The sequence below is a fragment of the Notamacropus eugenii genome, chromosome 3 (genome assembly GCF_028372415.1).
Source record: "Notamacropus eugenii isolate mMacEug1 chromosome 3, mMacEug1.pri_v2, whole genome shotgun sequence".
NCBI lineage: Eukaryota > Metazoa > Chordata > Mammalia > Diprotodontia > Macropodidae > Notamacropus > Notamacropus eugenii.
The window spans coordinates 432,845,380-432,862,557 of NC_092874.1; the positions used below are offsets into that span (position 1 = coordinate 432,845,380).

Genomic DNA, 17,178 nt, shown 5'->3' on the forward strand with positions numbered 1-17,178 from the left:
TTCTGATTTGTGAAGTTCCCAGAGCCCCTCCCCAAGGGTTCAACCCAGGATGTCTCCCTTCTACCGCTCAAAATAGGATCTGGTTGAGTTGAAGGTACAGTCAGAATGTCCCACCTGTTGTCCTGAGGACAGTCATTTTCACTCCTCCACCTGAGGCAGAGAAATTGTTAGCCATGGTGCCCAGGAGGTCTGGATTCGAATCTTGCCTCTGGTACCAGCTCTGGGATCAAGGGTCTTAACCTCTCTGACCCTCACTTTTCTGATCTGTGAGATGGAATGAATACTATCTATCTCATAGGGCTGTTATGAGGAGGAAAGGAGATAGCTTAGCTTTTCACCAACACCTCAACAGTTCACAGGGCATACCGAAAGGCTTAGTTCTGTTTTCAAATATTAAAGATTTAAACTGCACTAAGACTTTTGGGACACCCCCTGTAACTGTAAGTTATTATTGCTATCAAGATCCTTCTCTGATTTTTTATAGGGGGAAGAGGTGGACTAAAGCCCCTCCCTCTCCCCCCCCCCCCCCGCCATATGTGGCCCATAAGTGAATGCACAGTATGTGGCGGAGCATATCCTTGTAGGGTACCCTTCATCCCTCCAAAAATCTTCTCAAGTTGCTTGTGTTCCTGCCTGAAATTACAACTTTAGCAGCTCCTCTCTTTGACTCTTAATGTTTTTTTTTGGCTCCCCAGAATCCCTTAGGAAAAAGAAAATGCTCCCTTGAGAAGGAGAAACAGCATGACACATGGGGGAAAGGGCTGGATTTGGAGGCAGAGAACATGTGCTGGAATTCCCTCTGGACAAATCCCTAAATCTCCCCAGACCTCAGTTTTCTCATCCGTAAAATGAGGTTCTGACCAATATTCCATAAAATGATTAGTATGGGGAGGTGATTTCTCTTCTTTCACATAGAAAAGCCATTCAACTGAGCCAACAGAAAGAGTGGAATCCAAGGACTCCATCTCTTGTCTTCTAGAGTAGCCTTGGGTCTCATTTAACTTCTTTGGGAGGGGGTGGGGTAGGTAAGACTCTGGAGCTGCCCTCCAATCTCTAAATCCCCAGTCTGTGACTCCGTGGTAAGGTTTGGCAATTATCTAGAAGCAAGACCCTGGACAGATGAGGCATGACTTTCTAGACCCCAGAGTGAAATGGGGCCGATATCATAGGAGCGAGAGCCAAGCTGGGCACCCAGTATGCTGAGGGAGAGAAGAGACAGGACAGATGGGCATGCCAGGAGTGGGGAAAATAAACTTTTGTAGTCTCCGGCTAATTGGGGTTCAGAGAATCATACCTCTGGAGTTGGAGGGGGACCTCAAAACCCACCAAGACCACCTCCCTCTGGGAATTGAGGTGACTTGACCAAGGTCAGGCAGGTGGTGAGCATCGGAGCAAGATCTGAACTCAGATCCCAGTACATGGACCAAGTCTCTTTCCTGGAAGAAGGTTGTAGAGGAAGGACCCTGTCAACTCTAAAATCTGTTCTCTTAGCTAAGAAAAGTGAGGGGGCACCTATTTGGAGCAGGAGGTAACTCAAGTCAGAGTGGCGGAGTGAAGGAGAGCCTGGGGAAAGGTGAATTAGTGACAAGGATGGAAATTCCTTGAGTCGGCAAGCTGGGACTAATGTTGGCCACCAGGTGTCACTGTCACATAGAGAATGGGAGGTTCTGTATCGTTGCAAGGATCTAATACCTCTGCCTTTTCAGAAATGAAGGAAGGGAGATGGGGGTGTCATTAATCCACACTGAGGTGTGAGCTGATAAGGGACCGGGGATCTGGAAGAGACATTAGAGGTCATCTACTCCCTTCCTCCATCCCCAACCCTGTTCCCATTTAACATGAGGAAACATGTCTGATTACGACTAGTAAACTGAGTCAGAATTTGAACCCAGGGTCTGTGACTTCACATTGCTTCCTGTACCACACTGGCTTACTTAAGATATTCACCCTCCCAGAGGGGTTCAGATTTTATATTAATGATGATAATTTTGTAATTTGCAAACTGCTTTAAGGACATTATCTCATTTGAGATAATTTTCCTAGAGGAATTAGGAAAGTCCTCAGAGCCTCCAAGACTCCTGAGGGAATAAAGGTAGGATTTCAGACATTGTGCTAGTCAGCAGAAAAAAGTCTGCCTAGTATCCTCAATATGGAAGAGGAATAATAATTTCTATAGGACTTACTATTTGCCAGGGTCTATGCTTTACCAATATTATCTCATTGGAGCCTCGTAACAACCTTGCAAGGTAGGTGTTCATATGATCTCCATTTTACAGATGAGGAAACTGAGGCAAACATATTAGGTGACTTGCCCAGGATCACACACCCATAGTAGGGTGAGTTCTGGACCCGACTCTGCCCTTTACCCAGATGAGGTGGGGTAGAGATGGTTTTCATCCCAGCCTGAGGAAGAGGCCTCTCACACATGGCCATTTGAGAGGGGCCAGGAAGACTCTGACCCTCCAAACATCTCTCTAAGCACCTGCCACAGATTCAGAGGATGTTAGAATTGGGCAGAGATGGGGGCGGGGAGCCTTAGAAGTCACTGAGTCTAATCCTCTTATTTTAAACTTAGCAAAAACAGCAATAATCACGACAGTAACACTTGTTTGCAAAACACTTGAAATAACATTTCAGAGAAATGAGACTAACCACGAAGAGAGGCTAGTGACCTACCCAAGGTCTCAGAGGGATTGGCGCATGGCCCCTCTCGTCAGATCTAACTATAGGCCTGCTCTCCCCATCCCCTTGCCCCTTTAAAGCAAGAAAGTATTCTCATCACTTCTAGATAAGCACAATGCCATCAGCATAGACTTACATCTCTGAGAGCCAATTCAGTTTTGTTCTCCTAATTACTCTGCCCTAATCTTCTAATGACTAACATCTTGAGGAATGGATTTTCATCTCTTTTGCAAGAGGTACATTTGTAGGAAGAAGCCAACTAGAGGTTGGCCAAGGTGTAAGTGAGCCTGGTAAGACCTTTGGAGCCAGTGTCAGAGAGCCAGGAGGGCCTGCTCACAATATGGCAGCTATCAGGAAGGGAACACCACTGTGGGTACGGAGGAGGGGTGGTGGTTCAGAAGCCTGGAGAGCCTGTGCCACTCACTCCGTCAATGCCAGTAGCCCATCCTGCGCTTGGTCATAGGCCCTACCTGGCTCCTCCTTTATCCAGGGTCTTGGTCAAAGACAGTGATCCACATAATGGGATTTTCTAGGGCAACTGGGGCCACAAAAGAGCCTGCAGAATCCCAGAGTTGGAAGCTTACCTCTTTAAATGCCAAAATTTGAACCACAGGTCACAGAGACATAAGGTCATAAGATATGGAAGAGAAAGAAGCACCAGAGAACACAGAATATCCAGTATCTTCATTTTGCAGAGAAAGAAATAGTCATGGAATCTTGGTACAGGAAAGGACCTTGGACAAACTCTGTTCCAAAGTCTTTCATTTTTACAGAAGAAGAAACTGAAGGAGCATGAGGATTGTGCTGGATTGGGAATTTTGTAGACCTGGGTTAACATCCCATCTTAGACACTTACTAGCAGTATGACCCTGGGCAAGTCATTTAACCTCTTGGGATCTCAGTCTTTGTAAAATAAAGGGGTTGGAGTCAGTGAGCTCAGGGGTCCTTTCCAGGTCCCAATTTATGGTCCTATGAAGCCCAGCAGGGGAAGTGATTCAACCAAAGTCACACTTAATTTAATTCAATTAAGCACTTAATCTGGGCAAGGTGAAAGTCAGGGTGCTGTAATAGGTAGAAAGCTGGCTTCCGATTGGGAAGCCACCGGTTCAAATCCTACCTCTGACGTACTGGCCAGGTCATACTGTCACTGACTGACCCTTTCAATCTTATAGGAAAGTGCTTAAGATCATAGAGCCAGTGGCAATGTGTGTGGGTAGAGTTTCCTTACTGAGAATTCCCTTCACCAAAGAAATCATCAAAGTGCTGTCCATAAAAAAAGTACCATAGGATATATGGTATCCATAATCCATAATATGTGCATATATACTTATCCATAATATGTATATCCACATATGTATATATATGTACATATCCACTATATATATATGTACGTATATATATATACGTACATATATATGTCTTTGGAAATACAGAGATAAAATACAAAAAATTTTTCCCTGCCTTCTAGCAGTTCATATTCTATGGGAAGGATAGAACTTGTAGACAGATAAATAAATATGATATAATTTGAAGTGCATGGATAATTAATATAACATGATATGATATGACATCACTTCTAAATTCCATTCTAACACTTGGGTTGGCAGAGTAGAAACTCTTTGAAGACAGGGGTTAATTCCCTTTTGTATTTTTAACCCCAGTTCTGGCTCACAGTACGGACTTCATGCCTATTGGTTGACTGACTGATTGAACCTGTATTGGCAGAACTGATTTTGAAAGGGGGCCCTCCCCTCCCTTGACATAAAACAATGTACCCACCTGCTGAATGATACCTGAAACCCCTTTCAAAGAGAACAAGGAGTGACCCAAATGCAAACATATACACAGCACAGGCACAACAATAGAATCGAGATTTCCCTAAAAGCATGCTTTGCCAGGTGTATACCAGGTACCTGAGGAAGAGATGAGGTACTACAGAGGAAGGTAAAGTGGCTGCCAGGGGCTGATATATTTTGGTGACTTCCCAAACGTGTCAGAGCTCAGTGATGGCCCTTGGGAATTCAGAGTCAAGTTCTTGACTGGTCACTGGCCTTTTCCCTGAATGATGGTTGACCAGATGATTCTAGATCCTAGGGCTATCCCTTCTAATGGTCTGGGGCTCTGAGGAGAAGGAGACATCTTAGCGTCCATATCTGTAAGCAAGAACCACTCCCAGGGATGTTTTCCCCACTGAAGACAATATCTTTGTGCATATGAAGGTCTGATATGGGCCACTCAACATTGGCATCTTGAGAAGCAACAGAAGGTCTTTACTCACTACTCACCCAGGGAGAATTCAGGAAGGGTCAGAAGTGGAAGGGCATGGATTCTTTAGGAAAGAGGAGATGTATGGTTTAGATTTCTACTTCCTGTTCTCAAGTCCCTAGAGGAACTTTGATGCTTCTTTCAGGAATCTGACCAGACTCCCAGTAGAGAACTAGCCTGGTCCAGAGATGGTCGATCCTTTCCTTTTGGACCTTGCCAAATCATCTTGATTTGGAGCTGGTGGGAAGGATCCCAGCCAGTGGGAAGTCCAAATCCCCCCTGGTTCTCTGGGATAAGTCTAGGAGATTCCCACACTCTAGAATGTGATCTTTTCAGGATGTCCAGAACCCCTCAGAGCCAATGGGAACATTATAATATGATATAACATAACATATATGATACATAATACAATAAAATGTGATATAATAATACAATATGATACGACACAGTATAACATAATATGACATGACATAATATACTATACTACTCTAATATGAATTCTAAAGAGATGGAAAAGTCTTCCACACTTGAAAGTTGAATCCAGAGTCCACCAATGAGTATCCTTAGCCCCGCCAACCCTACACACCAGCTTCCCTGACCTTGTACCTTGTAAGTAATAAGGATGCTAATATAAGACATACCAGAACCCAATCCCATGGGCTCCCACATCTGATGCCAAACTTACCTGAGGTTGCTGGGTGGTTGAGGGTCTCTGAGGAGACAGAGCAGGAGTCCGAGAGAGCTGCTGGTTCATTTTGTTGATGACCAGTTCAGTAATTAGCTGTCTGTCCTCTGCCTGGTGTTCCCCAATTAGAGGCATTGCACAATCCATGACCTGTCACAGAAAAGATCATAAGTTCACCGACTCAGATCAAGGATTCTTGGCCCGGGGTCTGAGACTGGCTTTCAAAATATTTTGATGTATTTCAGTATAATTGGTATTGTATTTTGTGCATTTAAGAAAATTTTTCTGAGAAAGGGTATAGAGGCTTCACCAGACTGCCAAGGTGGTCCCCGACACAAAGATGGTCAAGAACTCCTGACCATAGCGAGAAGGTCTCTTAGAGGAAATCCAATCCACCCTTTCTCATTTTACAGATGACCCAGGAAGCTTGGTGGAATTTAAACCTAGATCCTGTGACTACCAAGTCAGTGTTCTTTCCTTAAATTCAAAGACTCATAGAAGGCTGGAGGTAGAAGAGACCTAAAAGGTGGTCCATTCCAATATCCCAAGTGAACTAATTCTTATCATTAGAAATGTATTCTTTTTTTTCCATTTTAAATGGATTTTTATTGATATTTTTTGTTTTTACTGCACCTAGAGTGGGGGGTCCTTAATTTGGGGTCCATGAACTTATTTTTTAAAAATTTTGATTACTTCAATATAATTATATTCCTGTGTAATTCTATGTATTTTATTTTATACACTTAGAACTGTTTTCTAAGAGGGGGTTTATAGACTTTATCAGGTTGCCAAATGGGGTTCATGATACACATACACAAAGGTTAAGAACCCCTACATTCTAGAGAAATGTCTTCCCTTTATGAATGTGGTTGAAAACTACATCTTATAGCTTCTACCTCTTGGTCACAGATTTAAGGAATTCTAGACTTAGCAGGGCAGCTAGGTGGTGCAGTGGATAGAGTGCCAGTTCTGGAGTCAGAAAGACCTGAGTTCAAATCTGTCCCCAGATACTTGCTAACTGTGTGACCCTGGCCAAGTCACTCAACCCTGTTTGCCTCAGTTTCCTCATCTGTAAAATGAGCTGGAGAAGGAAATGGCAAATCACTCTAGTATCTTTGCCAAGAAAACCCTAAATGGGGTCACAAAGAGACAGACAGGACTAAAACGACTGCAAACAACAAAAGACTTAGAGGGGACCTCTGGGTCACCGTATCTGAAAGAACAGTCTCTATAATGCTCCTGACATGTGATGGCCCAACATCCATGACAAGGAGCTCCTTAGTCTGTCTTAGGACAGCTCTGGCGGTTAGAAAGTTCTTCCTTAAACTGAGTTGAAATCTGCTTCAGTTCTGGACTCTGAAGCTGTACACAGATTAGGTGCCTGGGGGTTGCTGGGTACTAAAGGGTCACATGTGACAAAGCGCTGTTGGCAGAGGCCAACAGTGCTGGGTACACAGTTCTGGGCGACAGGACAGTCCTGAGCCCAACTGGTCTCTCTGTCCTTGGGAGGAATACAATGTGCAGTCAGAAAAGCCTGTCTTTTTGGAGAGCAGCTGGAAGGAGGAGCCTTTACACAAGCCCTCTCTTGGCCTCCCCTAGTGATTGTCAGCTTGGACATTACTGACATGAAACAGACAAACATTGAGACCATCAAGACGCTTCTTACAGTGTGTGTAACCCAGGCTCCAGTCATCAGGGTACTGGGGTGGGTATCTCACTGACAGAAGGGGAAGGGAATAAGTATTTATAGAGGGCCTACTATGTGCCAGGCACTGTGCTAAAGAGCTTTATAAATATTAGCTCCTCTGATCTGCAAAACAACCCTGCAATGTGGGTGCTGGGGATATTATTCCCATTTCACAGTTGGGGACACCGAGGCAAAGAGATATTGAGGGACTTGTCCAGGTCACACAACTGGTAAGTGTCTGAGGCTGGATTGGACTTTGTGACTCAAGGCCTCATGCCAGTGGCCCATCTAGCTGCTTCTGAAGTCTCACAGGGGTACCCCTTCTTACACAAGGGCTCTGAAAAGCCTTCCAAGATGGCAAAGGGCCCAGGAACCAGGGCTGGACCCCTTACAAAGCAGGAGCCCTTTCTCATCACTAAACCTCACATTTATACAGCACTAGTAGCCTATAAAGCACTTTTTACCAGCACTATTTCTCTAATTTGTGAGAAGTAGCATCTGAATAACCAAACCATACACATAATTGGATAATAATGGCTAATATGCATATGGTGCTATGTCTATGTCATTTCATCGGAGCCTCACCACAACCCTGAGAGGTAGGAGCTATTATTTTGCAAATGAGAGAATTGAGGCTGAAAGTGGTTAGGGGTCTGCCCTAGGGTAACTAGGGCTGGAGTCAGAATTTAAATTCAAATCCAGATTCAGACATTTACTAGCTGTGTGACCCTGGGCAAGTCATGTTTGCCTCAGTTTCCTCATCTCCAAATCTGGAAGGGACAAGCAAGGCTCAGCGGAATAAATGGCTAAGGACTCTGCCAGAAGTAGAATTAGGCACCATTCTGAAGGTGGCTGGATGGCTATGGTCACTGTCTGTTTCAGAGTATCTTTGCTTCGGTTCATCTTTCCTTCCCTGCCACTCTATGTCCTCACCTCCCTGCCCTTTTCGTTCCTCTTACTTCTGCACCATTTCTCCCTTCTTCATCTCCCCTATCTCCCTCCCCCCATTCCTCTCCCTTTGCCTTTCTCTCACCTCTTCATCTTCTCATCCCATTTCCTTGCTTCTCTCCCCCATTTCCTTTTCCCTACCATCTTCTCTGGGCATCTTCCCCCAATATTTCCTCAATGTTCAAATTTAAGACAAAATTGTCATTGAGCTCCAAGTAAGAATTCATGATCACACACACACACACACACACACACACACACACACGAAGAGAGAGAGAGAGAGAGAGAGAGAGAGAGAGAGAGAGAGAGAGAGAGAGAGAGAGAGAGAGAAGTAGCCAAAGTAGTGGGCAGCAGAGGCACAGGGAAATGTGGTTAAGGGCCATGGTTAAAAGCAGGGGTGTGGCAAATTCTCAGAAAGGAAGCTATTAGAGAAATCAGCCAAGCAGAGAGCGATGGTGCCACAAAACTTACTCATCCAGCCCAGCCACAAGTGGGGCACATGGCGTCCAATGTGTGACCCATAGGACATCCACGAGACAGCCCCAGACGTTCAGCTCCCTCCTCCCAGGCCCCCCTCCCACACCCTGGTTGGCAGCAGGTCTCCATGCACATGGCTGTATGTAGGAGCCATGTGTCCTTTCCATAGGCAAGGTTTCTCATGGGAGGATGAGGTGGCCCTTATAGGGGGTGCTTTGAGGGGCTCCCAGAAAATCCAGGGGCTTCTGAAGTCTATGACCCTGTGATCCTAAGCTCCATCCAAATCCAGGAACTACAGGACCCAATATTTCACCACTGACAATTTATTACTTTGGGAGAAGCACTGCTCTCTACCCTCAGAGGCAGCAAGGTAGCCCAGGAGATAGTACATTTCCTCTGGAGTCAAGAAAACCTGAGTTCAAATCCAGCCTCTGACACTTATTGTGTAACCCTGGGCAAGTCATTTAACCTGTTTGCCTTAGTTTCCTCACTTGCAAAAAAGGGCTGATGACAATAATTTACAGCATCTACCCTGAGGGTCAAATGAGATAATATTTGTTTTTTCAAAAAAGTGCTCAGCACAGTGCCTGGCACATAGTAGGCGATTTATAAAAACATATTCTCTCCCTGCCTCCATCCTTGTTTAAAACACAAATACCAGAAGGACTAATTTATTGTCCTCGATACTCCCATTTATCAGATGTTTTTGTAGTTGGCAGGAAAGACCAGGTGGAGGAGGAAGAGGGTGGCAAAAATGCTACATCTCTTCTAGGTCTAAAGCTATGATCCTGTCATACTAAGTGCCTAGTTATTGCTATTAGAACCTAAGCTCCTTGAGGGGAAGACTTCCTTTCTTTCCGTTCCTAGTGCTTAGCCTAGGGTCTGGTATATAGTTCTCTGCTTAATGCAGCCAGGTCCTAGTTAGTGAGATTAATTAATCCAGGAGGTGGCTGCTTTGTTAGAATTCATACTATATATTTCCATTCAGTTAGAACCAATGACCATATTTGATATATTTATAACTATAAATGATGTGAATTCAGATACATGGGACCCCTCCACAGGATTCATCGTTAGCACAGTGATTCCAAGGCTAGTTGAGAGGAGAGCCTGGCACATGTGTCCAAGGTCAGACAGAGTAAGAACAGAGTTCCTGACTCCCATTTTGCAGGGGTGGTACGTTTTTGTTTGTTTTCTAATGCCACAATATACCTCGTCCTCCTCTCCCAGGGAGAATGACAACCGATCAGGGGTCCTAGGAGACAGCATGGTGTTGTCTCTGGGTTTTAGAATACAAAAGGCCAACAAGACCTGGAATTTGAAAAATTGTCACCCCCTTGATGACTGGAGGTATAGAGGAGGTTTTGCTTCCTAGGACCATAAGACCCAATGGTTTAAAACACTCCCCTATATCAAGATGCTATTTCTCAGCCCCATGAACTTCCCCCAGGTCACTGAGTCTTTTCTGTGGCTTCTTAACAAAAATGAGTTATGGACCAAGGAATGGCCACCTTGACCCTTTTCTTCTCTCATCCAACATTAAGTCCAACCTGCTGGCTGAGTCAGACTTACCTCAAAAATGTAATCCTTCCCATCCTTGCCATGTACAGCCTTGACAGCACAGATATCCAGGCCTCCAAAGATCTCGGAGCAGGAATCCACCCACAGCTTATATCTGCGAAAGAGAAAGGAGGCACAGGTGAGGAATGGGATGGATCCAAATAGCTCAGTGAATAACTCTCCCTTTCATCTAATCCCTCACAATTTCGATTCAGGCCCTAAATTCCTGAATTGCATCTTTGCACATACTATGACTTCAGCCTAGCATACTCTCCTTTCCTCTCTGTCCTTCCACATCTCTCCTGTCCTTAGAGGTTCAGCTTTATCCATGAAGTTTTCCCTCTAATGTGATCTCTCCCTCTGCTGTTGAAACTTAGTAGGTACGTGACCAGAAGTCTCAATCTTCTCATTTACAAAATGGGAAGAATGGTACAGTAATCCTTACCTCACAAATTTGTTGTCAGGATCAAATGAAGTAATTTTTGTAAAATGTTTTGTAAATTCTACATATTTGTTATTGTTTTTTATTATTATTACTGTTACGTAACATTTAAGAGTCTGTACCTTCTCAATAGTATGTAAATACCGCTTTGTATTGGTCATACAATCAAGTCTTGCCTCTCCACCTAGACTCCAACCAGGCCCTTTCAGGGCAAGGGCTGTGTCTTATACACCTTTACACATCCTGGCACAGACCTGGATGCAAAGTAAAAACCTAATACATTTTGTTGAATGAATGAGTAGATGGATGAGTAGATGAATGGATGGACAGTTAATCGGATGAATGGATGGCCAGATGAATGGATGCATAGTTAAATGGACGGATGGAAAGCTAGATAGACAGATGGTTGGATAGATAAATGAATGAACAAATGTTTCAGTTGTCCATCCACTCTTTGCCTTCTATCCCTGTATTTATGCTCATCCCTTCTGTGGTCCCCTTTTCAGTCTTTGGGGTACTCAGAAAGTCATGCTATGGGCTCAAAAGCTTGCTTACTCACCTGTCTGACATAGCAATTTGCTCTAGCATTGCAGATCCAGTGTTCGTCTTCCAATTTCCTGAGATGGATGTCCTCCTAGAACAAGGACCCAGGCCAGACCAGGCCAGGCCAGGCCGGGCCAGGGCAGACAATGAGTTATTGGTTGAGAGGAGGGCAAGAATGGTCTAACTTCCATGGAGCCAGTTGATAGTTTTCCTCCCCCTATCTCCATTTTCCCTGGATTTGGGGTCCATCTATTTGGTCTAGAGTCAAGTTCAGAGGCTACTTCTCTTGGCTAAACTATTAATGGTCAGTCTCAGTAGGAATTCTGGAAAAAACTTTATGCTAACTCTCAGGGTCATTGATTCAGAGACGGAAGGGACCTCAGAGGCTAACCTCTCATTTTACAGATGAGGAAGATTCAGAGAAGTTAAATGACTTGCCTTAGATCTTTCAGAGTTCTCCTCATTTGAGGTCTGGGCCATTACCATCCTCTAAAATCTATCGATTAGGCCTTTCATGGTGTAGTAGGGGAAGCTCCCCTGCCCCACTAGACATGGAATCTAAGGGACTAGGTTAACATCCTGGCCCCAGTACTTATTAGTTGTATGATTTTGGGGGAATCACTTGATCTTTCTGAACCTCAGTTGCCTCATCTGTGAAATGGGGATAATGATTTACTACCCACGTCACAGGGCTACTGAAAGGATTAAATAAGTTAATGTATATACAATTTTTTATAACTATGTTTAATTATATGATCATAATAGTTAGCATGTATATAGTGCCATAAGGTTTGCAAAGTGCTTTACAAATACAACAGTGACTGAACAACAATAATGGGCAATGATTATTGGTTATTAGAGGAGAACAGCTAACATTAAATAAGACACCCTAGAATGGCTATAATTAATAAATAGTCTTAAAAGCTAATTCCCTACTGTATTCATCTGGGGCCATTGATCCACAAATTGGATCTTTTTTCTGTGTTTCTTTGACATTTGTTTTTGGGAATACTGGTCTCCCAAAAGCTTGATTGGCTTTTCTTGATGATGGAGAAGCCACTAGCTCTACCTGCAAATACCTGTTAATGGTTTTTAAAAGGGCTAGAGGTCTTGTCTCTATCAAGGGTGATTAAGTCTCTGGAAAGACCAGTCAGGGTTGCTTTTTCTAGATTTCCATGATATGGATCTTTCCTGGTTTCCTTCCTTCCCGTGTGACTTCTCAGTCTTCTTTGCTGAATTTTCATCCGGGTCATGCTCTTTTAAACTCTAGCCTCAGGCCTCTTCTCTTTTCTCTCTATACTCTCTCATTTGGTGACCTTAGAGCTCTCTGGCATTCAGTTATGATCTCTATGAAGAAGACTCCCCGATAGATATATCTAGCTCTACTATCTCTTCTGAACGCCATTCCTATCACTAACTGCCTTTTTACATCCATACGGACTATTTGTGCCTGACCCATGCTCTCCCTCCTCACCTCTGACCCATGATAGAGCCTTCCAAGAGTGTACTGGTTTGGTCAGCCACAGCCAGACACACTATAGGTTGACCCCAACATAGTGATGCTATTTTGGTCCTCTTTGAGTACAAAGGACAAAAACCACAATGGTCTTTTGAACACCCCAAATGGGATGTGCTGTAAACAGCTCAAATTCCACACATCCAAAAGAACTCATTCTTTTTCCCTCCAAATCTCTCTTTCTAAATTTCCCATCACCACCAGCCTCCCATTACCCAGGCTCACACTCACAGTGTCATCCTCTGCTCCTCGCTTGGGCTCACCCCAAATATTCAATCTGCTGTCAAATCTTCTAGTTTTTACCTTCACAGCATCTCTTATGACCCTCCCCTTCCCTCTAATCACACAGTTGCTTTTCTGGTTCAGACCATCATCATCTATTGCGTGGACTATGTAACAACCTTCTAATGAGTCTGCCTGCCTCAGTTTCCTCCCCACTCCAATCCATCTTCCATGCAGCTACCTGCTGGGGTTGGAAGCTCAATTCCATGTGGACAGTCTCGGGCAGGTAAAGGTGGGAACTTCTAAATCTTAGAGTTCTCACGAGGCCCCCCATAATGTCACCAGGAATCGAGGAGGAGACCGAGCTATCTCGTGTATTTCCGCCTCTTCCCGTGAGATACGTGATGGGAGAAGCATCCCCGCTCTGGAGGCTGTCCTGGATTGGGGCACACCTGTTGTTACCTAACAGGCTCGGTATTGACGTGTAAACTACACGACGGGAGGGCTTAAGTAGGGTCAGGAAAGCCTGAAAGCTCTCTTGGGCGGAGGGGCCACGTGTGAGGACACAAGGCTCCGTTTTTCCTCTCTCCGCTCTCCCCTCCCCCTCTCTCCCCACTTACACTTCTACTTCCAATCTCTTATTGTAAGATCTTTGCCTCCTTGGGAGATCTTTCTCTCTCCCTCCTAAGGAAGAATTCCCCTGCACTTGTAACTAGACCCTGAAATAAAGCTAAACCCTTGTTCGACTCTGGAACGTCCTTTCTCTCATACGAGCATCCAGTTTGGCCAGCCGAAGACCTCCGATAGAGGTAAGGGAAGACTCGGGTAGCCCACAGGCCTCTAGGCCTGGCAGCTACCAAAGTGATTTTCCTAAAACACAAATCTGATCACATCTCTCCTCTACTCAATAATCTGCAGAAGTTTCCCGTTGTCTCCAGGACCAAATATAAAAAATCCTCTGTCACCGAAAGTTCTTTACAGTTTGGCCCCTCTCTCTCCAAGCTTCTTACACTTGACTCCCCTCTATGTCTGCTGCCACCCAGTGACACTGGATTTCTTACTGTTCCTCCCATAGGACACTCCAACTCTGACTCTACCTTTATACCCCTCCCCCTCTGACCTGAAATGCTCTCCCTCCTCACCTTGACTCCTAATTTCCATGACCTCCTTCAAAACTCAGGCAGCCCATATCTCACCTTCTGCAGAAGACCTCCCCCTGCCCCAAACCACCAAGGTTAGTCCCTTCCCTCTGAGACTTCCTTGCATTGACCCTATATCTACATCCTATATGTTCATTGTTATTCACCCATTAGAATGATTTCCTTGATAGCAAACTCATATTTCCACTTTTCTTTATATCCCTGATCCTAATTGGAGCACATGGAACCCAATATTTGTTATTGCTGTTCAGTCATTTCAGTCCAATTATTCATGACTCCAATTTGGGATTTTCTTGGCAGAAATATTCAAGTGGTTTGCCATTTCCTTCTCCAATTCATTTTACAGATGAGGAAACTGAATCAAGTAGGGTTAAATGACTTGCCCAGGGTCACACAGCTAGTAAGTGTCTGAGGCCAGATTTGAACTCAGATCTTCTGGACTCCAGACCCAGTGCTCTGTGCACTGTGATGTCCCTTAGCTGTCCCAGAACATAACAAGCACTTAATAAATGTGTTATTTGTTCTAGAAGAGGACAAATGACATCATGAAAGTAATGTCTTGGCTCGCTTGGATTTGAGTGAGGCAGAGCCAATGTTTATTGACTGACAGAGAGGGCAAGAATGACACTATGGAAGGGCATTGACTCTGCAGTCAGAAGATGTAGGATCAAACCTAACCTTTGGCACTTAGCACCTAAGTGACCTTGGGCAAGTCACTTAGCTTCCCTGAGCCTTTGTGACCTCCTCTGTGAGATAAGGAGACTAGATTGAAAGGTCTTTGAGACCTACTCCAGCTCTAATTTATGAGCTCCTGTTAAAAGTAACTGATGGTTATTTTAAATGGCAAAAAATATGTAAGTTTTGCTTTTCTTCTTGTTAAATTAAGAAAGAAACCATATAGCTCTTCATGAACTATAACCAAATTCCCCCCCCCCAAAAAAAACCCTTTAGTTTAATATTATGGTTGGTTAAGAGATAGAGACAGAAAAACAGGTAAGAAAAGAGGAGAGAAGAGGAGAGGAAAGGGAAAGAAAGAAAAGGAAAGAGAAAGAGCAGGAAGAAATAGAGATTCAGCCTCAACTTTTGCCAAAATCCTATATATTCCAGATTTAATTAATTTATAAATGTTGTTCTTTTTGTAAAAACAAAACAAAAAAAGCAAAAAAAAAAAAAAAAAAAACCAAAACCCCAACCCAATTCTTTAAGTCTAAAAAAAGGGTAAATATTGCCAGAATTGGTTACTAAAATTTTAAAAACCCTAAAGTTTGAAATTTTTATACTCAGTTTTAGTGTGTGTGGGAAAAACATTAGATTCTTCTTTTGTGAAATGGTAAGTATTCTATTTTCTTTTATTTCATAGAAAAAAGTAATGTGGTTTCATGAATTTAATATACTACTCTGTGATTATAGCCCACAAACACTTTGATGGACTTACCTCATTTCTTATTTTCACTGGCAAGTTGGGACCCTAGAGGATACCTGACTATCTTTCCCTCTCAGGATTCTGGGAAATGTAAAATGTCTTCTTCTAATGATGACCTTTTAAGAATTTATCCATTAAAGATGTTTAAAACTGTATTACTCAAAGGAGGGAAATAATACTTCTAGATCTCATACCATATTATAAAGTAAACCCTCTAGTACTGGTTAAAAAATAGAGAGGTATATCAATAGAAGACTAAATAAGGGAGAATTAGAAACAATGGAACTAAATAATCCAGTGTTTAATAAACCAGAAAATAGAAGTGAAAAAATTAGGCTTAGACCAAAACCTTGTAACAGATTCCACAGTATATACTAAATAGATACATGACCTTAATATTTAAGGTCCTATTATTAAAAAAAAAAAAAAGGAAAGAAAATCAGGAGCATGTTTTCAAAACTAAAGGGTAAGAGATAATTCTTAACCAAACCAGGGATAGAAGCAATTACAAAAGATAAAACAGAAAAGTTTGAGTACATGAAACTGAAAAGCTTCTGCACAAACAAAATCAATGCGCCTATGATGAGAAGGGAAGCAGTCAAACAGGAAAAAATCTTGGTGTAAATTTTTCTAATAAGGGTTTGGTATCCAATATACATAAACAATGAATACGTTTACACACACATTAATGTACATACACATATAACATATATATGCATGTGTATTTATGTATATGTGTGTATATGTATATGTTCACGCATACATACATATATGTGTGTATAACCAAGATCCATTCACCACTAAATAAGTGGTCAAAAGAAATGAACAGTTTTCAAAAGTAGAATAGTAAACTATTAACAACTACTTGAAAGAATGCTCCAAATCACTAATAATAAGAGAAATGAAAGTCAAAACAATCCTAAGCTTTTCACCCTCCACAAATTAACAAAGATGACAAAAAATGGGAATAGTCAATGCTGGATGGGATATGGAAAGATAAGCACACTAGTGCATTTTTGGTGAAGCTGTAAAGCAGTAGAAATCATTTTGGAAAACAATTCAGAATTGTGCAAATAAAGTGACTGAAATGTCTATACACTTTGACCCAGAGATTTCATTTCTAGCCTTGTACCTCAAGGCCATTGTTAAGAAGAAAGTCCTTAATACAGCTGAATATTTATAAAGATTTTTTGTGTGTGTGTGATAGCAAAGACTTGAAAACAAAGTAAATGTCCATTGATTGGGGAATAGCTAAACAAATTGTGGCACATGAATATAACAGAATATTACTGTGCTCTGAGAAACGATGAATGTGATGACTACAGAGAATCGTGGAAAGATCTACATGAATTGATGTAAAGGAATCAGAGCTAAGAAAACAATATACACAGTAACTGTAACAATGTAAAGAAAAGAAAAAACCACATACAAATAAAAAAGGTCAAAGGTGAATATTGAAAAATTATAAAGAAAACACATGACCTGAAAGAAGAGATATGAAAAGTCACTCCAACCTCAACCCTTTGATAAGGTGGGAGGTTCACAAATATTGTACATTATTCTCAGAT

The 17,178-nt window shown here is 42.7% G+C and overlaps 1 protein-coding gene across 1 annotated transcript in view; it reads right to left on the reverse strand.

Moving 5' to 3' along the window:
* SYN2 (synapsin II) overlaps positions 1-17,178 on the reverse strand; it is a 255,075-nt gene that overhangs the window by 20,994 nt on the left and 216,903 nt on the right. Inside the window, exons 8-10 of the mRNA XM_072598463.1 lie at positions 11,306-11,380; positions 10,317-10,419; positions 5,633-5,782 (exon numbers count right to left, since the gene is read on the reverse strand). Of these exons, the coding sequence (XP_072454564.1) occupies positions 5,633-5,782; positions 10,317-10,419; positions 11,306-11,380 (328 nt within the window). The remainder of the gene's footprint in view (positions 1-5,632; positions 5,783-10,316; positions 10,420-11,305; positions 11,381-17,178) is intronic.